Source organism: Heloderma suspectum, chromosome 10 (genome assembly GCF_057233095.1).
Source record: "Heloderma suspectum isolate Gila_16-S chromosome 10, 16-S_ref, whole genome shotgun sequence".
In the NCBI taxonomy this organism is placed as follows: Eukaryota; Metazoa; Chordata; class Lepidosauria; order Squamata; family Helodermatidae; genus Heloderma; species Heloderma suspectum.
Genome location: NC_139467.1, coordinates 2,883,337 through 2,902,614, shown reverse-complemented (window position 1 = coordinate 2,902,614; position 19,278 = coordinate 2,883,337). Strand labels below are relative to the sequence as shown.

At 55.9% G+C, this 19,278-nt stretch overlaps 3 protein-coding genes across 21 annotated transcripts in view; 1 reads left to right on the top strand and 2 right to left on the bottom strand.

Annotated features, from left to right (window-relative positions):
• The window catches only part of LOC146337450 (uncharacterized), a 37,412-nt gene extending 35,249 nt beyond the window's left edge, over positions 1–2,163 (bottom strand). For 5 of the 15 annotated variants that reach the window (XR_014784970.1, XR_014784971.1, XM_084814634.1 and 2 more), the window contains exon 1: positions 351–1,132. Coding sequence is in view for 3 of the 15 variants with exons in the window: in XM_084814634.1 (XP_084670760.1) it covers positions 351–705 (355 nt within the window). In the remaining 12 variants the exon portion in view is untranslated. Of the gene's footprint in view, positions 1–350; positions 1,133–1,261; positions 1,596–1,764 lie in introns of those variants that run through there. The other 10 variants (XR_014784974.1, XR_014784980.1, XR_014784978.1 and 7 more) reach the window with 8 other exon arrangements.
• On the top strand, positions 2,009–5,586 carry OPA3 (outer mitochondrial membrane lipid metabolism regulator OPA3). The gene is made up of 2 exons (XM_084814637.1): positions 2,009–2,181; positions 5,052–5,586. Exons 1-2 carry the CDS (start codon positions 2,040–2,042, stop codon positions 5,378–5,380), a joined length of 471 nt encoding a protein of 156 aa, XP_084670763.1. The 5' UTR covers positions 2,009–2,039; the 3' UTR covers positions 5,381–5,586.
• Positions 5,587–8,956: 3,370 nt separating this feature from the next.
• Positions 8,957–19,278, bottom strand: part of VASP (vasodilator stimulated phosphoprotein) — a 30,521-nt gene continuing 20,199 nt past the window's right edge. For 3 of the 5 annotated variants that reach the window (XM_084814626.1, XM_084814625.1, XM_084814622.1), the window contains 8 exons: positions 18,829–19,133; positions 17,768–17,865; positions 16,480–16,540; positions 15,684–15,720; positions 14,745–14,790; positions 12,618–12,702; positions 11,503–11,560; positions 8,957–10,459 (listed from right to left, as the gene is read on the bottom strand). In XM_084814626.1, the coding sequence (XP_084670752.1) occupies positions 10,422–10,459; positions 11,503–11,560; positions 12,618–12,702; positions 14,745–14,790; positions 15,684–15,720; positions 16,480–16,540; positions 17,768–17,865; positions 18,829–19,133 (728 nt within the window). In that variant the 3' untranslated portion in view covers positions 8,957–10,421. The remainder of the gene's footprint in view (positions 10,460–11,502; positions 11,561–12,617; positions 12,703–14,744; positions 14,791–15,683; positions 15,721–16,479; positions 16,541–17,767; positions 17,866–18,828; positions 19,134–19,278) is intronic. The other 2 variants (XM_084814627.1, XM_084814623.1) reach the window with 1 other exon arrangement.

Genomic DNA, 19,278 nt, shown 5'->3' with positions numbered 1-19,278 from the left:
TAGTTAGGCAGTCCAAAGCTTAGAGGCACATACAAGGTAATTGAATATATCAGAGAGACTCTATATTAATAGAAATCACACACAAAACCTGGTTTATGCATTTTATTATGCATTAATTGCTAATGAAACTAACTAAAAATGTACTGAAATTAAACAGTGCAAAAGATAAAATAAAACCTATTGGCGGGATGGTGCTGGGGAAAGCATATGGAAATATGATGAGTGATTCATACATGTGTTAATTTTTTCTGCAGTTTTAAGTGATGCAATATATCTTCACATAGATCAAACAGCAAAATATTTAGAAGCAAGATTTCAGATCCTTTGATTTGGCACACAGATATCATTACATGCTACAAAGCCTGGTCCACGTCCTTTTGCTTCGCCTGAGCTGCTGCGTTTCACAATCCGGGAGGCGAGTCTGGCCTTCCCAGGAGCGTCTGGCCAACTGCTGCTGGAGAAACAGGCCGCTAGATGAAACAGGCCCACTTGGGGCACGCCTGTTTCAACAAACCAGCCCTTGGGGTGGAGAGCTGTAGGGTGACGGAGGGAAACCCTGGCCCAGGCTGCCGGGTCTCGGCGTTCGGCCAGCAGGTTCAGAGTCGTGGCCCGCTCTGAGGGCCTTTGGGCGAAGGAGCGAGGCCTCAGCGCGAGGCGCAAGACCGAGGCGGCCGGGCAGGGCGGCTCTTTGCGGCGCCGCTCCATGGCGAAGCCGCCAGGCACAGGCGCCTCCGCCCCTCACCCGCGCGCCAAGGCTGTGCCAGGCGCCAGCGCTCGACCTCGCGAGGCCGGCGGCCCCACTCCACGCAACGCAGCTGAGCTGAGCTGAGGCGCACGCCGAGCGGGGGCGTCTGTCCTGCCCGCCGCCCACGCGCCCTCAGGAGCCGCCTGACACGCGGCACGCGAAGCTTTTCCCATCCCGGCCTCTCCGTGCCAGGACCCGCTTCCCGCGAAATGCGCCCGGCGCGGCCTTTAGGGCCCTCCGGCACGGAGAAGCCCGCAGGGAGGCTCTTCCCAGCAGGGGCCTCCGCGCCGGAAAAAGCGCCCTGCGGGGGCGCGGGGCGGCTGCCGGCCGAGCCCGCGCGCAAACACGCCAGAGCCCCGGGCGGAGGCAGAGCGCGCTCGCCGGCTCCGGGGAAGGGGCGGGGCCGCCCATAGAGGTAGGGGGGGCGCGGACGCAGCCCTGGCCTCCGGGCCGGAGGGGGAATCGAAAGCCGCCCCTGGCCTCGGCTGTCCACGGGCGCCGTAATTAAAGGCGCACCCGAGCTCGAAGGGCCGCGAAGTCCTCTCTCTGTGGAACGTTTGCGCCTGGGGGCCGGGGGCGAGGGCACTCTGCGGCGCCGAGATCCTCCTTCGCCCTTGATATCTGTGGACAGCGGCGCGCGCTCTCGGCGCGGAGGGGAGAAACGGTTTCCCTCTATAAATCCAGAAACTCCCTCTGCGGATATGGAGCTGGGTCACTCTACTGTCTTATCTCTGCGAGCCACCGCCCCATCTTCCCAGCACTTTCGGGATGAAACTGCCGGCCGCCGCCGCTCTCTCCCTTGTCATCTCTATGGCAAGCACCCCTAGCGACGGTGGCCGCTCCATCCTTCCGGTTCATACCGGAAGTGGCCGTCAGGGCTGCTTTTCGGGGACTGCCGCCCCTCGCCGGAGGTTTTGCTTTGAAGGCCTGTCCGTGTAACTCTGAGTAACAATCGTTTCTTTGACCAGCGTTATTTTTGGTATCATTTTTAAAAATCGGATAAAATTGCATCATGTTACCTGCCTTGAACCTGGAAAGGGGACATATTCACGAGAGGGAAATTAACTCATTCCACTTAGCCTCATTAGCATGCGCACTCGATTGTTCAGAGGGGTCCTTCGCATATTCATGAGGCCTATTTCCTTGCGAGTATAATTCGCCGGGCCGGGGCAGGCGCACGCGTGCGGGCTGACGTCAGAGGCCTGCGCAGGGGAGTTGACGCCCGTGCGCGCTGACGTCATCAGAACCGGCGTGGGCGGGGCCGCTCCGCGCGGGCGCCGCTGGGAGCGCGAGGATGGTGGCCGGCGCCTTCCCGATTGCCAAGCTGCTCTACCTCGGCGTCCGGCAGATCTCGAAGCCCCTGGCCGCGCGCATCAAGGACGGGGCACGCGCCAGCCCGTTCTTCCGCCAGTACATCTGCGGGCCCCCCGCCCAGCGTGAGTAAGACGCGAGGGGGAGCCGGCCGATAGGGGGAGCCACCCGTCAGGCTTCAGGGGAAGGCCAATGGGAGCGCCAGCGGGCGGGGCCCGAGGAGGGAGGCGGCCAGTAGGGTGGCCCGGGGGGCGGGCCTCGCGCCCGGGACGCGGCCAATCGGGAGGCGCCGGGCTGCTAAGGCGGCAGGAGAGGCGACCTTGCGCGGCCTCCGCCCCGCCCCCGGGCGCACGTCCCCGAGCCCCGAACCTGCGGCGCGGCCTGGAGCCTCGGCAGGCGGCGGGCGACGGGCCCCACGGGCAGCCTCCGGCCCGTTGCCCTCCAGAGGCCTTGGACTATAGCACCCCCAGCCGGCTATGCTGGGAATTGTCCAGCCTCTCTGGAGGGCAGCAGGTGCGGGGAGGCCGCTCAAGGGCATGATGCCAGCAAAATGGAGCCTCCACGTGCCAGGGCAGCCTACCTCCGACAAAGACAAGCAGCAGGGCCGTGTCTCCCGAATGCCCTCCCAAGGGGCATCTGCCTGGCTACTCTTGGAAACAGTGCTGGGCTAGGTGGGCCTTTGCTCTCATCACCATAGGCACTTAGGAAAGTTTTAGGGCACTCCCCCGCCCACCCCTGCACAGCCACGCATTAAGTAATGCTTTGCAGGAGCTCTCCTTGCTCTCCATCTATCTAATATTATTTCTAGGCTGCCTTTAAAGTGGAACCCTCAAGGTGGCATACAAAATTTAAAAACAGACACACAAAGCAGCTAACAAATCCATAAAAATGTGTTTCAGTAAGATCCATAAAAACAGATTGCCAGTTAAAATAAATTAAAAACAAACTTACAACAGCCAATGGCCTAGTGTTAAGGGAAGGCCGGTGAAAACAGTTGGGGCTCTTTTAGGGCTTTCCTGAAGACCCACAAATAAGGGGCTTGGCAAAGCCCTGATCTGAAATGGGTTCCAGAAGTTTGGGCCACTGCTGAGAAGGCCTACTCCCTTGGTGACGAGCAGGTGAGAAGGGCCTCTGTGGATTACCTCAGTTCTCACCCACTCTTTCTGCCTGGGAGGATGCATCCAGTTCATCTGGAGAGTCTGATTTCACAGCCAGGACTCGGGTCTAAACAAATGTAGAATAATAACGGAGCATGTGCAGGTCCATCACAAACCAACCCTGCTGCCACATGCACGAGATGAAAAGGGAGCATTGGAGGGTGGTTCTAGGGAGGAATAAGCCCCAGCACACGTGCAGAGTGGGTGTGATTCATCTGATGAAGCAAACCACTTGCCTTTATGCCAGAAAATAACTTTAAAAACTCTAGTGAGCCTCCAGTAACATCAGTCTCAGTCTTGTGGGCAGAGGGCCTGGCTTTGTCAGCACTTCCCACTTTAGCAGATGGCATTGGTGGTAGTGGTGGGGAGTATTTATGTGTGAACACACCTGAGAGGAGAGAGATTGGGAACTCATCGCATTTCATCCTCCCGTGAAATTTTATGGTGCAGTGGTCAGTGATGTAGAAGGAGAAAAGACAGGTCTTGGAGACATTCTTACAATCTCTGCTCCCCCCTTGATAGCTGATGAATGGGTGGGATGCGGGGATTGGTATTCAGAGTTTGGGATGGACAACCTTAAAGCCCTGGAGAAGAGAAGCCAATGAGACAGGTGCAGAGGCTGAAGGGGAACAATTCAGAGGAGTCTCATCTCTTGCTCCGCTCACCCAAGCGCTGCCTACATTTGCACTGGGAGATTTTAGTATGCAAAGAAGGGCTACCTTCCTCCTAGAGGTGAGGATCAAGCCCATGTTCAGGAAGAGCAGAGAGAGGAGACATTTGGGGGAATTTAGCTGGAAAGCCTAGTTGGCAACTAAACTGCCTGGTGGTCCAATCCTGTCCTGAGCAGAGGAAGGTTGGCCTGCTGCTGTCCATTCTCCCCTCCCCTCCACAAGCAGCACAAATGGACACAGGCATTTCCTCAGGGCAGGGGTGGGGAGACCTCCAGCGCAGCTGCAGCCCGTTGCTTAAGTTCATCTGGCTCCTGGGATATTCCTCCCCCCACCCCAGGAAGGCCCAGGAAGAAGAAGGTCTACTTAGGCACCACTGCTGCTGGGAGCACATTTTCCAGGAGCAGCACCCAATCCATCATTCCCAACCGGCCCCTCTGCTCATCAGCCCCTCCCCCAGAAAAGGCCAGCGGGGGGCACTGCTGCTGGGAGGTGATCCCTGCAACCTGACATGCTCCCTATTGGCCCTTCCCTTATTCTAAGTTGTGTTTATAATACAATTAAGAACCTGTAATTCACCGAATGCAGTGAATGAATGTGCACGTGTGGCCTTCTCAGGGGAGAGGAGTGTCCAGTTACTTTTAGGGCTGGGAATTAGGCAGGTCATCTCCTGTTGTTGTTGTTGGTATTATTTCAATTTATAAGCTGCCTATATATGAATACTCTAGGCAGCGTACAAAGTTAAAAACAATTTGACCAAAAATCTAACAATAAAAACTACACAGCTTAAACACAGTATACAAGAATCAGCAAAAGGATCAAGAGTTCTAAAAAAGGGAGGCCTGCTGGAATAATAGAGTCCTTAATGCCTGCTTAAAAACCTTCAGCGAGGTCAGCAGGTCATTCCACAACTGAGGGGCGACCAAGGAAAAGTCCCCTTGTGTGTGGCTGCCAGTCTCACGTTAGGCAGCCGCAGCAGAGAGCCCCCAGAGGACCTTAGGTGGCAGACTGGGACGCAGGGGAGAAGGCGCTCCCTGAGGTATCTGAGGTATGTCCTGGCCTTATTTGGGCAGGAACTGGGCCCAGTGGCTTCCAAGTCCTGGGCCCTCCTGTACGCAGCAGATGCTGCCCTCAGGCCCTGGCTCAAGCCCTCTTCCTTTTCTCCTGCAGTTTATCACTGGGTCGAGATGCGTGCCAAGATGCGCATCATGGGATTTCGGGGCGCTGCCATCAAACCACTGAATGAGGAGGCAGCGGCAGAGTTGGGCGCGGAACTGCTGGGCGAAGCCATCGTCTTTGGGGTTGGGGGGCTGTGCATCTTCTTGGAGTACTCCCGCCAGGCCACCAACAGCAAGAAGAAAGAGGATGAGCTTAGCAGCACCCTCCTCAGCCTGCAGGAACAGGTGGCGGAGCTGAACTTGACTGTGGAAACCCTGGACACACAGCTGCGGGAGGTGAACCGGGTCCTAGTGGAGGTCTCAGCCTCTCCCAAGAAATGACCTGGCTATGGGGGAGATGTGCCTGACTGGAATGGCACTTGTCGCGAGCTGTGTGCAAGGTCCCCTTGCTGGATATGCACCGGCAAGGAGAGCCGTGGGGATCCCATCCCCATACAGTAGGGTTTGGCGTGCAACGAATTGTGGTGCATCCCCCACCCTGCTGCTAGAATGTAAATATTGAATCCATTAAAAAAAAAAGGCTTCGCTCCTTTCTCTTGGTGATTACTGTGGAAGAGCTGTAATGTCAGCGGGTGTGTGGGTATTCCGCAGGGTGTGTTAACGTTTTATGAGTGTGATAGCACTGTACTGCAGAGGGTGAAGCAATCACTTTTTTGGCATTTTTGCTGTGGCATTCAGGTGTTTCCCAGATTCTGGAGGTGGGAAAACAGATGTTCTCAGCCAGCTTGAAAATGCTGCGTACCCAGGGGTTCTAAAGTCGACTGGGGACTGCCTGCTTTTGTTGTTAGATATGGCAATGTGGACTAGATGGCATTTGGAGTTCCTTTTGGGTCCAAGATTCACTCCTCAGCTGTAGTGGCTTGAAGACTGCTCCACTCTGGCTCATATTTGATCTTTGTATTAACATCTAGGGCCAAAATGGAGAGATCAGGCAGAGCCCAGGGCAGCCTTCCCCACCCTCATGTTCCCCAGATTCAGATGTGTTGGATCGCAACTCCCATAATTCCTAGCTAGCTTGGTGATGCCCTAGAGGAGGGGTGGGCAGACAGCAGATCAAGATCTACCAGTGGATTTCTGGGTGATTTATAGCAGATGAGCAAGCAGGTTCTGACGTTGTCATTTAATAATATCAACAAAATGACCTTTCCCACCTAAATTAGGCTCTGTAATTAAGTGGAGGATAACTGGGAATGGACCTCCATGTTTTAAGGATTGGGAGTTCAGAACTGATACTAAAAGAAAAAGTCTTTGGCTCATAATGTGCTCAGAGACACCCTGTTCTTTAATGCACCTGGGTTTGATGCATCTACTTTTTTTTTTTTAACTATACAGCCCCAAGACCCAGCAACCAGGCCCAGGTGTATGTATTTGGCCATAAACAAACTGCCCCTTTAAAATGAAGAGTCTTGTACGCTGGCCAAATTGCCTGGCACACGGCGTTCCACGGCCTCTGGTGCTATTCTGACTAGCCACTTAAATTATTAACTTCTTTAAAAGCACTGGTATTGACTGCTTTTTGCCTAGATGGAAGGCAAAAAGGAAACCCGCGTGGCAGGGCAGAGCGCTGCCAACGATGACTGACATTGACACAGGCATTGGGTAGGGAGGGAAACAAATCAGACAGCCCTGTGCTCAAGATGGCTTGATCTTCTCAAAGCTGCCTTAGTCCCTATTTTTAGATTTGGATTATCTATGCCAATAAAGCTCAGGTAAGAGGACGACACTGCAAGAAAAGGCAATGCAGGATTCTGATCCAAGCCTCATGGAGTTCTGAGGGGACTTTCAGCAGCTCCTCTGTTTTGGCTGAGTAGTTATGTGCCAGGAGGACAAAGAGAAGGCAGAGGGGAGCAAAGGCCCCATGGGGAAAAGCTCCACCTGGAAGCCCCTCCTGATATTAAGGGGGGGAGATGGCTCAGCTGTTTCCCAAAAAGCCTCCGCCCTAAAACAGCCATTGTGTCTCCCCTCTTGCTGCAGCTTGTCTCTTTTCATGCTGTTATCCCCAATATAAACTTCACACTTCTATATTTACTTTTATTTCCTGCCAAAGGAGGTCAGGCTAGAAGGGCCAAGGTGTTCTCCCCACTTGTCCCACAAAGCTGTAACTTGACCGTCGCCTCATTCTGATGCTCATGTCCTAATATCACAGGTAGCAAAGAATGCTGATATTCAATAGCTGGTGTTTGTACATGTAAAGGTCCCTCCATCAGTACCTCCAAAGACCTTCACAGCAGAGTTGGCAGCTTTTGCGATGTGTTCTTGGGGATGCTGAGAGTCCGTGGGAGTAGGTTCCCCCGGGAAGATGACCAGCAGGAGCAGAGGAGCTGCCCCACGGTTCCAAAGCGTGCAGCTGCAGAGCAGTGGTGTGTGATTTAGGGCATCCTCAGGTCCCCCAGAGGACCAGTGTGCCACCAAGGTACAGCCTAGCACGGCCTGCCCCAACCGGTGCCTTCTGGATGTATTCAGATGGCACCTCCCAGCAGCCCCCAGCCAGCCATGGAGCCCGACAAATCCAGAGAACTCCAGGTTGGCGCAGGGCAACTTGTGGCCCTCCATGGCTTTTGGCCTGCAACTTGAGATCCAGTGCGGTGTAGTGGTTAAGGGTGTTGGGAGATCCGGGCTCTAGTCCCTACTCAGCCATGAAGCTCGCCAGGTGACCTCAGGCCAGTCACTGACTCAGCTTAACCTACCGCACAGGGTTGTTGTGAGGATAAAATGGAGAGGAGCAGGGACACGTAAGCCGCCTTGGGTTCCTTGCAAGAGGAAAAAGGGTGGGATATAAATATAATAAATAAATAAATCTCCCATGATCCCTCACCATTGGCTATTCTGCCTACAGCTGCTGGGAGTCATAGGCTAAAACATCTGGAGGGCTACAAGTTGCCCACCCTGGTAGGCAAAGCCTGGCCTAGCAAATGCACCAGAATCAGGGGCAAGATATCTGAGCCGCACTGGACTGTGTGATACTAAGGACCAGCAGATGGTGCTATTGTTTTGGGATGCCAATTCTCTCCACCACCCCTTTGGAAGATCTCTCCTTTTTCTCCTACTTCCCCTGTAGTCCCAGCCTCAATCAGGCCATGTATGTCCGCTCTTGCTCCTCCCACCTCCAGTGCCTGAGGATATAGTTCCACTGCTAAAATCTGGGGGGGGGGCACCCCTTCTTCTCACTCCCCAAGCAAAAAGGGAATTATAGCCCAAGTCTGAGCCAAGGCTTATCAACATGGAACCCTTAGAATGGCAACTACCCGAAGCTGCAAACCGTAACACGCTTGCTAAGGAAGCCCCAGTGACCCCACGCAGTGGGACTGCAGAGCTCAGTCTGCCTTCCCAACCTGGGACCATCCAGACATGTTGGACTACAACTCCCAGCATCCTGATCTCAGTAAACATGCATTGGATTGCCATACTAGAGCCAGTGTCAGGTAGTGGTTAGAGTGCTGGACTGAGACTTGGGAGACCCGGGTTCTAGTCCCCACTCAGCCATGAGACTCGCTGGGTGACTTTGGGCCAGTCACTGACTCTCAGCTTAGCCTACCTCACAGGGCTGTTGTGAGGATAAAATGGAGAGGAGGACCATGTAAGCTGTCTTGGATTCCTTGCAAGAGGAAAAAAGGCGGGATGTACATGAATAAATAAGGCTCTAACTTCTCACAGACTGCCTTTCCTCCAACCCTGAGCACCTGCTTCTAATACTAGGATTAGGAACTTTCAATTGCAACCACAGACACCAAGCCAGGATACATTATACCGACCCACCTCCTTCCAAACTGAGCCCCCCACCATTTTCCCCTGCTCTATGCAATCCAAACAGGACAACTGGACCTTGTGAGTGTCACTCAGCACACGGCCCTCCATTCCCCAAACCCACCATGAAAGATACACATACACGCACCTGGATTTTGCAATTTTACAAAAAAGGAAAAGATTTATTCCTAAACAAGTTTGGTGCATGTGCCCGAGACCCTAGTGCCTGTTGGCAGGTGAGCGGGTGCTGTGTGTTGGAAGAGTGGGTAGAAATCGGGCAGAAATACCCAACAGATCAGTAATAATAATACAAAAATCAAAATATAATATTCCATCCAGCTCAACAAAAACAAAACAAAGTCAAAAATTACAGCTCAGTAGAAAAGCCAAGAGCCTGCCCTGTTTCCCCTCCATGGCCTGAAGGGGGTAAAGGGGTGAAAACATTAAAAAAAATTACCCAGAGAGGTGAGGGCAGGGACTGGGGTATTAGATAAAATATTCTAAGAAGTACCCCATCTCCATGTGTAAAATCAAAAGTTACAAAACCAAGAGAAACCAGCAGTGTGTGTGAAATGAGGAAGGGTCCGGGGAAGTGTGGAGAGGGGGTAAGGGCCCCTCCCCTTATTCCGGGAGGAGCTGCATCATCTGGGGGGGGGGGTGCATGCGTGGCCACATGCATTGCACTAGCGATGCCCTTAAAAGGCAGTGGTTGGCAGCTAGCAAGGCCCGGGCCAAGATTCCGCCAGGGAGAGATTATTACTAGCAGCCACGCTGCTCCCCGACCTCTGCAGCTGCCTCTCCTTTCCCTGCTCTTCGCCATCACCTCCCCCTACAGCCTTCTTTCTGCACAAGGAAGGCCGTTTGGGGTCTCTCCCCAAGGGAAACGCCACTGCTTGCAGAAAGACACTAGAAGAGAGGAGGCTTGGACAGGATGTCTCCCCAGTCCCGGCCATGCGTGGCAGGCAGGGTTGGCCCTTGCTGCCAACCACTGCCTTAAGGAAAGGAAACTTCTCCAGTTTTATAAAGTGAATGGGACTCTCTCAGCCCAGGGGGCCTCTGCAAGAAGCAGGAGCTTCCCCCATTTCCCTCTTCAGAGGGTCCATGCTCCCTGGCTGGCTGGCTACACACCCCCTCCAGGGGAAGGGAAAAAAACCAAACACAGAAGTCTAACTGGAGAAAGAGGGACTCGGAAAGAGGGGGAGGGACTCGCCCTCTCTGGGAATGGCACAGTGTAGGGGGCTGGAAGCCAGTTCCGCCAGGGAAATGGCCCACGGCCTCCCATGGGAACAGCCTCTCCTTGCAAGGGGAAGGGAGCGGGGGGAGGAAGAAGGGTGCTGCTATTGCTCTGGGTAAGGCACAGGTGGGGGGTCCTGCCCTTCCTGGGGTGGGGGGGCACCACAGATTGTCCCTTTCCCCCACCCGGAAATTGCACAGCGGGGGCCAGAGGCCTCGGAGCCGACAGGGAAGGGTGCGTGTGCGTGTGGAGCTCATCTGGTGCAGGAGGGTGAGGGAAGGTGATTGGGTTTTTCTTCATTTTTTTCTTTTTTTTTATTCTTGTCTGCACATTTGGGAGAATTAAACTGCTGACTCCAGGCGGCACCGGCAGGTGGTTGAGGGACTAAGGCGATCCCCGCTTCCGCAGTTCTGCTACAAATGCTGTAAAGGAGAGAAATTGAGGAGTGTGGGCAGATCCTAGGAGCAGAGGGTAACAGAGGGTGATGGCAGACCGTGGACTTTTTAGCTAAAGAGCCCCTTTCCAGTCCTGCGCTTTTTTAAAATGCAGAACTGATCCAAATATTGGTATTTCCTGTGTCTGCTGCTCTGTTGTAGTATTGGCATCCCCACTAAGCAGAAAGGGGGACAACAGAAGGGTCGTATTTTACCAGTGGGAGTTGGAGCATCCACAATTCACTCCGAACCTTGCATTGAAGGGAGACATGCACTCTTTAGACCAGATTTCCCCAATCTGGTACTCTCCAGATAGATGGGACTACAACACCCATAATCCCACAGGCCGCTATGAAGGGTCCCGGGCAGGGGAAGGCTGCCTTACACCATGTTAAGGGGGCCTAGATCAGGGATGGGGAACTTCCAGCCCACAGGTCAGATCTGGACTGTGAAAGTTCCTCATCCGGCCCACTGAAACTCCTTGGCCAAGCCCCCGGAGGAAGCCCGGCTGTTGTCGCCAGTCTGAGCACCACTGGGATCCCCCCGTGTGCCACCTGCCCTCTCAGCTGCTAAGGGGTCAGGCAGGGTTGGGCCAAAGGTAGATCGGGATCTCCTGACGGAACTCTGGCTGATTGGCAGTAGACTGGCCCACGTCTCTGCTGTGTAACAATAGCGGATTTTAGATCTAAATTAGGCTGTTAGAATTCAGACTTGGGTTTTTTAAACATGTAGATCCCACAAGCCTGAATGCTGCCCTCCCCTGGTGTGAAGTGTGTGAAGTTATCATTTGCAGAGGATGCAAGAGCCCTGCTGGATCAGACCATCTGGTGGCTGGCATCCTGCGTCTTGCAGCGGCCTCCCAGAACGCCAAGAGCAGGGCAGGAGCCAAGTGGGCACTCCTGCTGTTGCTCCCAGCAACTGGCATTGAGCAGCAGACTCTCTCTGGATAGAGAGGCTCCACTGAGCCATTGACAAGCCCTCGCCTCTCCCATGGATTGGCTTCTTGCTTCCCAGACCCTGCTGCAACTCACCCTGTATGATCTCCTCTTTCATCTTCTGTAGTTCACGCCGGACCTCCTGCAGAAGTTCCTGGGGGGTGGGGGTGGGGGTGGAGAGAGAAACATGCTTTTAGGGCAGGGTGCACAACCAGAATTGGTTGGGGGGCAAAGTGCCCCCCACCAGATCCTCTGTGGGCCAGAGTACATGAGAGTGTGGCCACACCCACCAAGACAGCCTCACCCATTTTGCCTCTTCCCCCACTTCTTCTGCACATACAGCAGCCTTCCCCAGCCAGGTGTGTTGGACTACAACTCCCATCATTCCTGGGGATGCTAGGAGTTGGAGTCCACATCTGGAGGGCACCAGGTCGGGGGAGGCTGGGAAGGAGAGGTCTATGCCTAGCCACCGCTCCAAACAAATTCGTGGGTGACCCCGGGAAGAGTGAGTTAACGTGTGCACCTATTTTTTTTCAAAACTCCCCTAGAACAGGGCTGGGCAACCTTCACAACCATGCCAGGGGTGGTGGGCAAGGCCTGGCCAAGCATCCCCCTCCCCAGCCATGCATTCATGGGGAGGTCTGGCACGCATGAGGGAGAAGCTCCCCACACACTGTCCTCCCCATCATGAGCACACTGCCCCCAGCCCCCAGCCCAAACAGCTGCTTGGTGGGCTCGGGAGAGGACGGCCCCACGGAGGTGAGCCCCCCTGTCACCATCTCACCCTGAGGAAAGCACCATTTACACGGGGAGGGAGATCATTCTTGCGCTCCTCCTCCTAACTCTACTCCCCTCAGCCCACCAAGCAGTTGAGCAGCAGGCTTGCAAGGGAGTGGGGGGGATTGGGCAGGAGCTGGACACCCACAGAAGGCCACACTGATGGCCTTCAAGGGCTGACTGCAAGTGCCCGCACGTGCCCTAGGAAGCGGGGGGAAGCCTGAAGAGTCTGTTGAGCCGAATGCTCCCGAGAGCCCGCACGCACGGACACCATTTCCTACAAGCAGCGACCCGCGTGCAGCAGCAGCAGCCACACCCCCGGGGGAACAGGCGGACAGGGCCTTCTTTGGGCCATGCAACTGCCTCCAGCAGCTGTCAGGTGCGGGCTAATCCAGGAGGTGACACATGGCGAGGGTACAGTGGAACCCGGTTACCTGTTTCACCCGTTCCAGCTCCGATTCATCCCCTCCTCCACCTCCTGAGGGTTCTGAGCCACTAATTGCTCCGGCAGATTTCATCCTGGGTTGGGGAGAAGACAAGCAAAATGATGAAGCTGCAGAACAGGGCTGTGTTTGCGTCCCATCTCCCTCATTCATCAGAGACGCCCCATGAACCGAGATCACTGAGGGCCAAACGAGACGATGTGAACGGCGCGGACTCCGCAGGAGCTTCCCTCAAGGCTGCGATTTACATGACAACACAGAACAGACATGTTCCTTGCAGCAGTCCATGTCATGTCCAGTCTGGCCTTAGCAGCACCTGCCCGCGTGCCCGCAGTGTTCCCATCGCGCTGCCCCTGGAGCCGACTCAAGTGTGCAGGACCTGGCGGGGAGGACCTGGCCTGGTCCTCTCGCAGGATGGTGCCCTTCAGCACGCACTTGGCCGGGCGGCTTGCTTGCCTCTCCCTGACTTGTAAGCATTGCTTCTGAAGAAAAGTGTTTTGTGGGGGCAGGGGGCCTTTGCAACAGAGACCCCCTAAATCAGCTTTTGCCGGCCTGATGCCCATTAGATATTTTGGACGGCCAACTCCCATCAGCTTCAGCCAGCATGGCCAATGGTTACGAATGCTGGGAATTGTAGTCCAAAACATCTGGAGGCCACCAGGTTGGGGAAGGCTTCCCTACATGCATTCTGAGATGCCACCGAGGAGAAACAGACAGGAGCCCTTCCATCTGGAATAACTGGGTGGAAATGGGGGGCAGCCATGGGGAGGAAGAGATACAGATTAGCTTACACACATACACTTCCTGTCTGCAAACACACTGAGGGGCGATGCTGGGTGCTTCTCTGAGAAGCTAGCCAGCAGTGAAATGGTTATGGCCAGCATTTCAAATGACCATTAGGTTCAAGGGTTAACAGCCCCAGTGACTTAGGTGAACAAGGAAGAGCACAACTTGGGGTAGGGGGCCTTCTTTCGTCCATGTGCCACATTAAACGTCCTCCAGACTTCATAGGAGAGTGGGCCATAGGGCCGGGACCTTCTGGGTCATTCCCCCTTTGGGGAAAACTATTGGGGGGCAGGGAGAAAGGGCCTAGGAACCAGGATTCTGGACTCCAACCGATTGGGGGAAAGGACAAAGAGCAGCCCCTGAATTCCACCTGTGCTTTAATTTCCTCTCTAAAGCAAACAAGGCTCCAAGGGGAGAAGGAATGGTCTGAGAAGCAACTTGAGAGGATGGGGGGGGGAGTGGAAGAAGCCCCCCTTCCAGTGGCCTGCTAAGAATGGCCAAGGAACAGGTGCTTTGGCATCTAGGAACTGCAGGTCGCTCCTTTGCACAGCAAGGAATGCCAGCATGGGCCAGGTGCTGCTGCCAAGGATTTTTTTGTCTTTGCCCGATTCCCACCCTGTGCCCACTTGGGCGGATGAAAAATGGAGCCCGGGATCCTCCAGGCCTGCCGCCACTTCTCTGCCTGCCAGAGAGATACACGCACATTTCTCCTCCGCCCTGCCCCCTTGGCTTCTGGCTGCCCCTGCTCCCCTCCCGCAGCAGAGAGACCATTCTGCCCCTCAGACTGGCCAGGCGACCTGCGCTCCATCGGCCCTGAGGCCGAGCCAGGAAGGACGCCCGCTGCCGTTGCCGCCCGCTTGCACTGCACGTTCCAGAACTGCAGGGAATTCTCAGAGATACCCAGCAGAGGGAGTGAGGCGGACCCATGGAGGAGAACTCCGGGCAATTCAGCCTCGCTCTATCAGGTCCTTAGCGTCATAGATCATCCGGCCCCTCCTGCCTGATACCTAAAGTGGCCGCCCTGAGGCCGGGCTGTGGCTGGGGGCGTGCTGCTCCTCTGGGTCACTGTTTTCCTGATGGGGGGAAGAGAGAGACTGAGAGACGGTTTTGGGGTGGGGGGTGGGAAGAGAATCAGGGCAGTTCTAAGCCTCCACTGGCTACCCCTGCAGTAGATCTGGTGGGCCCTGGTGGAGCCCGGCTGCCCTTCCTGACCAGGAAGGAGGAAGGAAGATGGGGGCTGGTTCCAGAGCTGTGGCTTTGCAGGAGGGTGGGGAGGCGGAGTCCCGCCTCCCACTTCAGGAAACTCAAGGCTGATGGCCAGGTGGCACTCACCTGGGCAGCGTCGTGCTGGTCTTCTCCCAAGGCCTCCGGAAGGAGTCTGTGAAAAGCCAGAGGGAAGGCTGGGGACATGCTGTGCATCTCAAATCCAGCTTCTAAGCCAAATAACCCAAACATCCGGAAGTCCTCAATCTCTCTCTCTCTTTGGGAGAGGTTAGCAGATGATGGGAAGCCCCTGGCCACTAAAGTCCCGTTCAGCCCTTCCCTGGCTCCTGGGATTCCCACACATGCAGCCCTCTTATCGCCACCACGTGGCCTGGCTCACTTGCTGGAGTTGCCTGGAGCCATTTCCTCAGCAAGCACTTCTACCACAGCACTCTCACTCCCACTTTCTCACATAGTGCACAGGTCAACTGGTGCTGGGGTTTAGGCTTAGAAGGTCCATTTGATACCTTCCACTTCTAGGATTCTCTCTCAATCATATGGACTATAAATTTGCAGGGTCTTCTTAATGTGAAAACATTAAGGTGAATTCTGTGAGAAATACCATGTGCCTCGCTCAGGTAGCAGGTTGTTGCTGTTGTAAAAAAAGCACCCACTCCTGCTTTAGAGAGGGGTGCCCAAATCTCTACATGTGAGCAGGAGAGGAAGTAGAGGAGGGTCTGTTGAGATTTAATTTATTTGATTTATACTCTGCCTTTCTACCAGAAAAAATGGCACTCTGGAGTAGCTGGAGTCTACACAAGTGGCATCATTGACAGCAAATCTCAAGGCGGCTTGATATATTCTGCCTAGTGCCTGCCTTGGAGCAGGGCCTGTTGGCAATTTGTTCCACTGCCCAGCAACAAATGCACAGTCGTGTAACTCTCCTGCTTGTGCCATTCCTGGCCCAAGACCGGCAGCTGTTCCCCCCACATACGTAATACATTCACAAGATTGGTTTCTGTGTAGGAGCTCTGACGTAGGTCCAGCCTCGCTGCCCCTTTTGCCCACCTGTGGTCTTGGCACCAGCGGCTTCCGTGTCGTCCTGCTGGGGGGGGGAACAAAGGGGAGAGGGGGGTGCTGAGCTGAGAAGCTATGCGCTCCACCCACCCACCCCTTCCCCACTATTAGAAGGTGCCCTGTAATCCCCTGCTGTTGTGGGAGCATCAAAGCCCCATCACTGATCTGCATTTGCAGGGCTGCCGCTCAGCGGCTTTTGAACAGCTTCTGTACAACACCTAGTGCTCTGTGGACCTTAGGCAGATGTGAAACGCCACCGGCACAACTACGGCTGCCCTCATTCACAGGCAGGTGAGCCGCTCTGGGGCCTCCCATGCAAGGCCAGCCCAGCCACGAGGCAAAGGGGAGGGGTTTGTGGAGATGTCCTGGGCAGCAAAGTTTGGGCACCACAGGTCTGACCCGCCAAAGGGCACAACCCCATGGTGGGAAGGGCTCCTGCACAAGCCCTGTTGGAATGAGCAAGAGCTGCACAAGAGCGGATCTGAATGAATTCATTTTGAAGATGAAAAATATGAGCCACGGCCGCAGTGGGCCGGGGGGGAGACGAGACTAGGAGGGAAATGGTGGCACCCTGCATTTGTGGCTGGCAAAGGGCTATGGTTCGCCCACCTCACTCGCCTGGGGCTCAAAGCACCAGCGGCTGACATCCCCAACCCACCCAAAGGTTGCTTGTTGTGTCAGCATGCTCCACGGAGGACACCGACACCAATCTGGATCTGGGCTTCTAAACACAGGCCCTCCTATTACACCCAGGGGAGGGCAGGGAGGGGTGCGGCGAGGCTCTTACGTGTGCAGGGCCCTCCTCTTTCTTTGGAATGGGCTTCTCGCCCTGCTCCGTAACTTTCCTCCTGGGGGGGAGAGACAGAAAGAGGTTGTGTTTGTAGCACCACACTCGGAGCACGCCAAGGGGGAAGTCAGGCTTCTGGTCTGCTGCTCACATATCCCCCAGGCTAGCAGCAACAAGGACTAGAGCCCAGCCGGGGTGTGTGTGTGTGTGTGTGTGTGTATACATATTTATTTGCATATCTTGAACACATTTTAAGAAGTGTGGGGAGAGCAAAAAATCCCTCAGCCCCCAAGAAGTCAGCAGGAGCACAGGCAGGGGAATTCCGGTGTGTGCCCAGAGCATATTCTGGAGGCAGAAGCTGCCAGTGATGCAGCCCGGTCTTTTTAGCAGCAGAGGCTGGTGGCTCCGATGTCAGTGGGGCGATGAATCCACTCCGGGTTTCAGTCAGAACTCTACAGGAGCTATCCAGCACCTTGGAGAGCTCCTTTGGAGCAGATTCACTGCCCCACTGACATTGGAGCCACCAGCCTCCATTGCATTTTATTCCAGCCTTCCCCAAGCTGGTGCTCTCCAGGTGTGTTGCACTACAACTCCCAGCATCCACAGCCAGCATTACACGTAATATAGGTACATTTAAAGTAACAATAATAACATGAGCATCTGTAACCCTGCTCATGCCCAGTGGGCCATTCCTGAACTATATAGCGTGTTGGGGCGGGGGCTGGTTATCAGGGCAGGCAGGATGCCGTGGGAGCAGCCCCAGCGGGCACCAGGTCGCCCGTGCCACACCAGGTACGGAGGCTGGCCTCGCATCACCTGCCGCTCTCTGCGGGGGGTCCTTTGGGGGTCCCTGGGATGTGGGGCTCTGGACTCTGGCCCCAAGGTCCTGCCCAAGTGCTGACTGCCAGGGACAGGAGGTGGCCTGGGGAGACACGCCACATGCCAGTCTGAGCACGGAAAGCAGCTTTCTTCCCCGGGGGTCCTGTGGCCACCTGGCCCAGCACTGTCTCCTTTCACTGGCTGCGGCACTGCATGTCTCCCGGCCTGAGGAAGCCTTTCTCATCACCTGCCCCGATCCTTTATCTCGAGGTGCGGGGGACAGAGCCTGGGACCTCCAGCATGCAAAGCAGGGGCTCTACCACTGCCCTACTGAGTCCCCCATTTGACTCTTGTCTCGGGCTGGTCCAGGGTACGAAGAAAACCCAGCATGGGCTTCAGCGGGGGAAGACCTGCATTCCCTGCCCCGCCACTGGCCACAACCCCCCCGCCGAGCTTCTGCTCAACTCACCGCCGTGCCAACATGGCGCTCATTTCCTCCATGAGCCCTCCCCCACCTGGTCCACTGGGAGGGGCTGCGGCTCCAGGTGCAGCCTTTGGTCCCTCATCCTGTGCAGGGGGGAAGAAAGGTGGTGGTGGGGGGATTACGGTAAACACACCGTGCTGGCTTCCTCCTATGTCTAACCTGATTGAGGGGGGAGCGCTCAGGAATCTGCCATCCATGCTTCCTGCTTTTCCCCTCATGCCCCTCGTCCACCGCACCCGGCCCCAGCCGTCCTCACCCTGATGAAACAGGGCTTGTGAGAGCCCTGATACTCAAAACCATGCCAGCCTTCACTGTGGCTGACAAAGCGAAGGGCATCATGGTGGATTGAACGGGGAGGGGTGATGGACTCAAGGAGTGGGACCAGGCTCATCCGTGGGTCCCATGTTCAATTTCCCAGCTGCTGTTCGTGCACTGTTCATGCACCACATATGGGGCGAGGGAGAGAGCGAATGTCCTTCCCTTCAAGCTTGCCTTCCCGTGGAGAGACAGCGCTGGGGGTGGGGGGGGATAGGGCTGAGCCCCATGCCTGCTGCTGGAGATGCAACTGTGAGTCAACTCTTCCCTCTCCAGCATCCGTCTTCTGCAGAGTGGAACTGTTCAGGACCCAAGGAAATTAACCCCCTTCTTCCCTCCGCCCCCACCTCCCCTGATGCTTGCTGGATGCTACACTGAAGATGAAAAGCAGAGGTGCAGAATTTCTTCAGCCTGAGGGCTCATCCCACTTCAGGGCAGCTCTCAGGGGCTGTATTCCAGTGGTGGGCTGGGCCAAAGAAAAAGGGGCGGGGCCAAAGAATCAGCACATGTAGCTTAACCCTCAGGAGAGGAATTTCAGCCTTTTTCAATAGGGAAACCCTGTACAAAAGCCAGGAAGCCACCAGACGGGCAGTGGCCAGGGGAAAGGGGAGCAGCGCCCTGGGGACCACTGGAGGGCTGGATCTGGCCCCCGTCCTAAGCTCTGCACCCCTGCTGTGAAAGGCCTTGCTCCCCTTCTGCCTGTCGGCCCTGCACAGGACCCTCCTCCTCACCTTGCCAACTTTCTTGAGCTTTGCTCCCGCGAGTGCAGCAGCCAAGCCGGTGGGCGGCCCAGCCCCTCCAGCAGGGCCCTGGGGAGGAGGGAGGGGCGGCGCAGGGGGCGGCCCCACTCCTGAGGGCGGAGGGCCTGGGGGCGGCCCAGGCGGTGGCGGAGGCCCCGGAGGGGGCGGGGGCCCTGTTGGCGCTCCTGCCGGCAGCCCTGGAGGTCCTGGTGGCGGGCCTGGGGGTGGACACTGCGGTGCTGGCGGTGGTCCTGGGGGTGGCGGGGGACCTCCCCCCGAAGGGGTGATGGGCGTTGCTGTGAGAAGAGAGGGAAGAATGGGCATCTAATCGCTGCTGCCAACACCCCTGCCCAGAAGCGGGCAGAGAGGCACTCAGCCTGTCCCCAGCCCCAGAATGCTACTTTGTGCCAGGCAACCCCCCCCTCAAGCCATGCCCCCCCC

Bases quoted from the DNA above. Each gene is read 5' to 3' on its own strand.
- OPA3 (XM_084814637.1), top strand. From the start codon at position 2,040: ATGGTGGCCGGCGCCTTCCCGATTGCCAAGCTGCTCTACCTCGGCGTC. The intron at 2,182-5,051 runs GTGAGTAAGACG...TTTCTCCTGCAG, and splicing joins CTGCGGGCCCCCCGCCCAGC to TTTATCACTGGGTCGAGATG.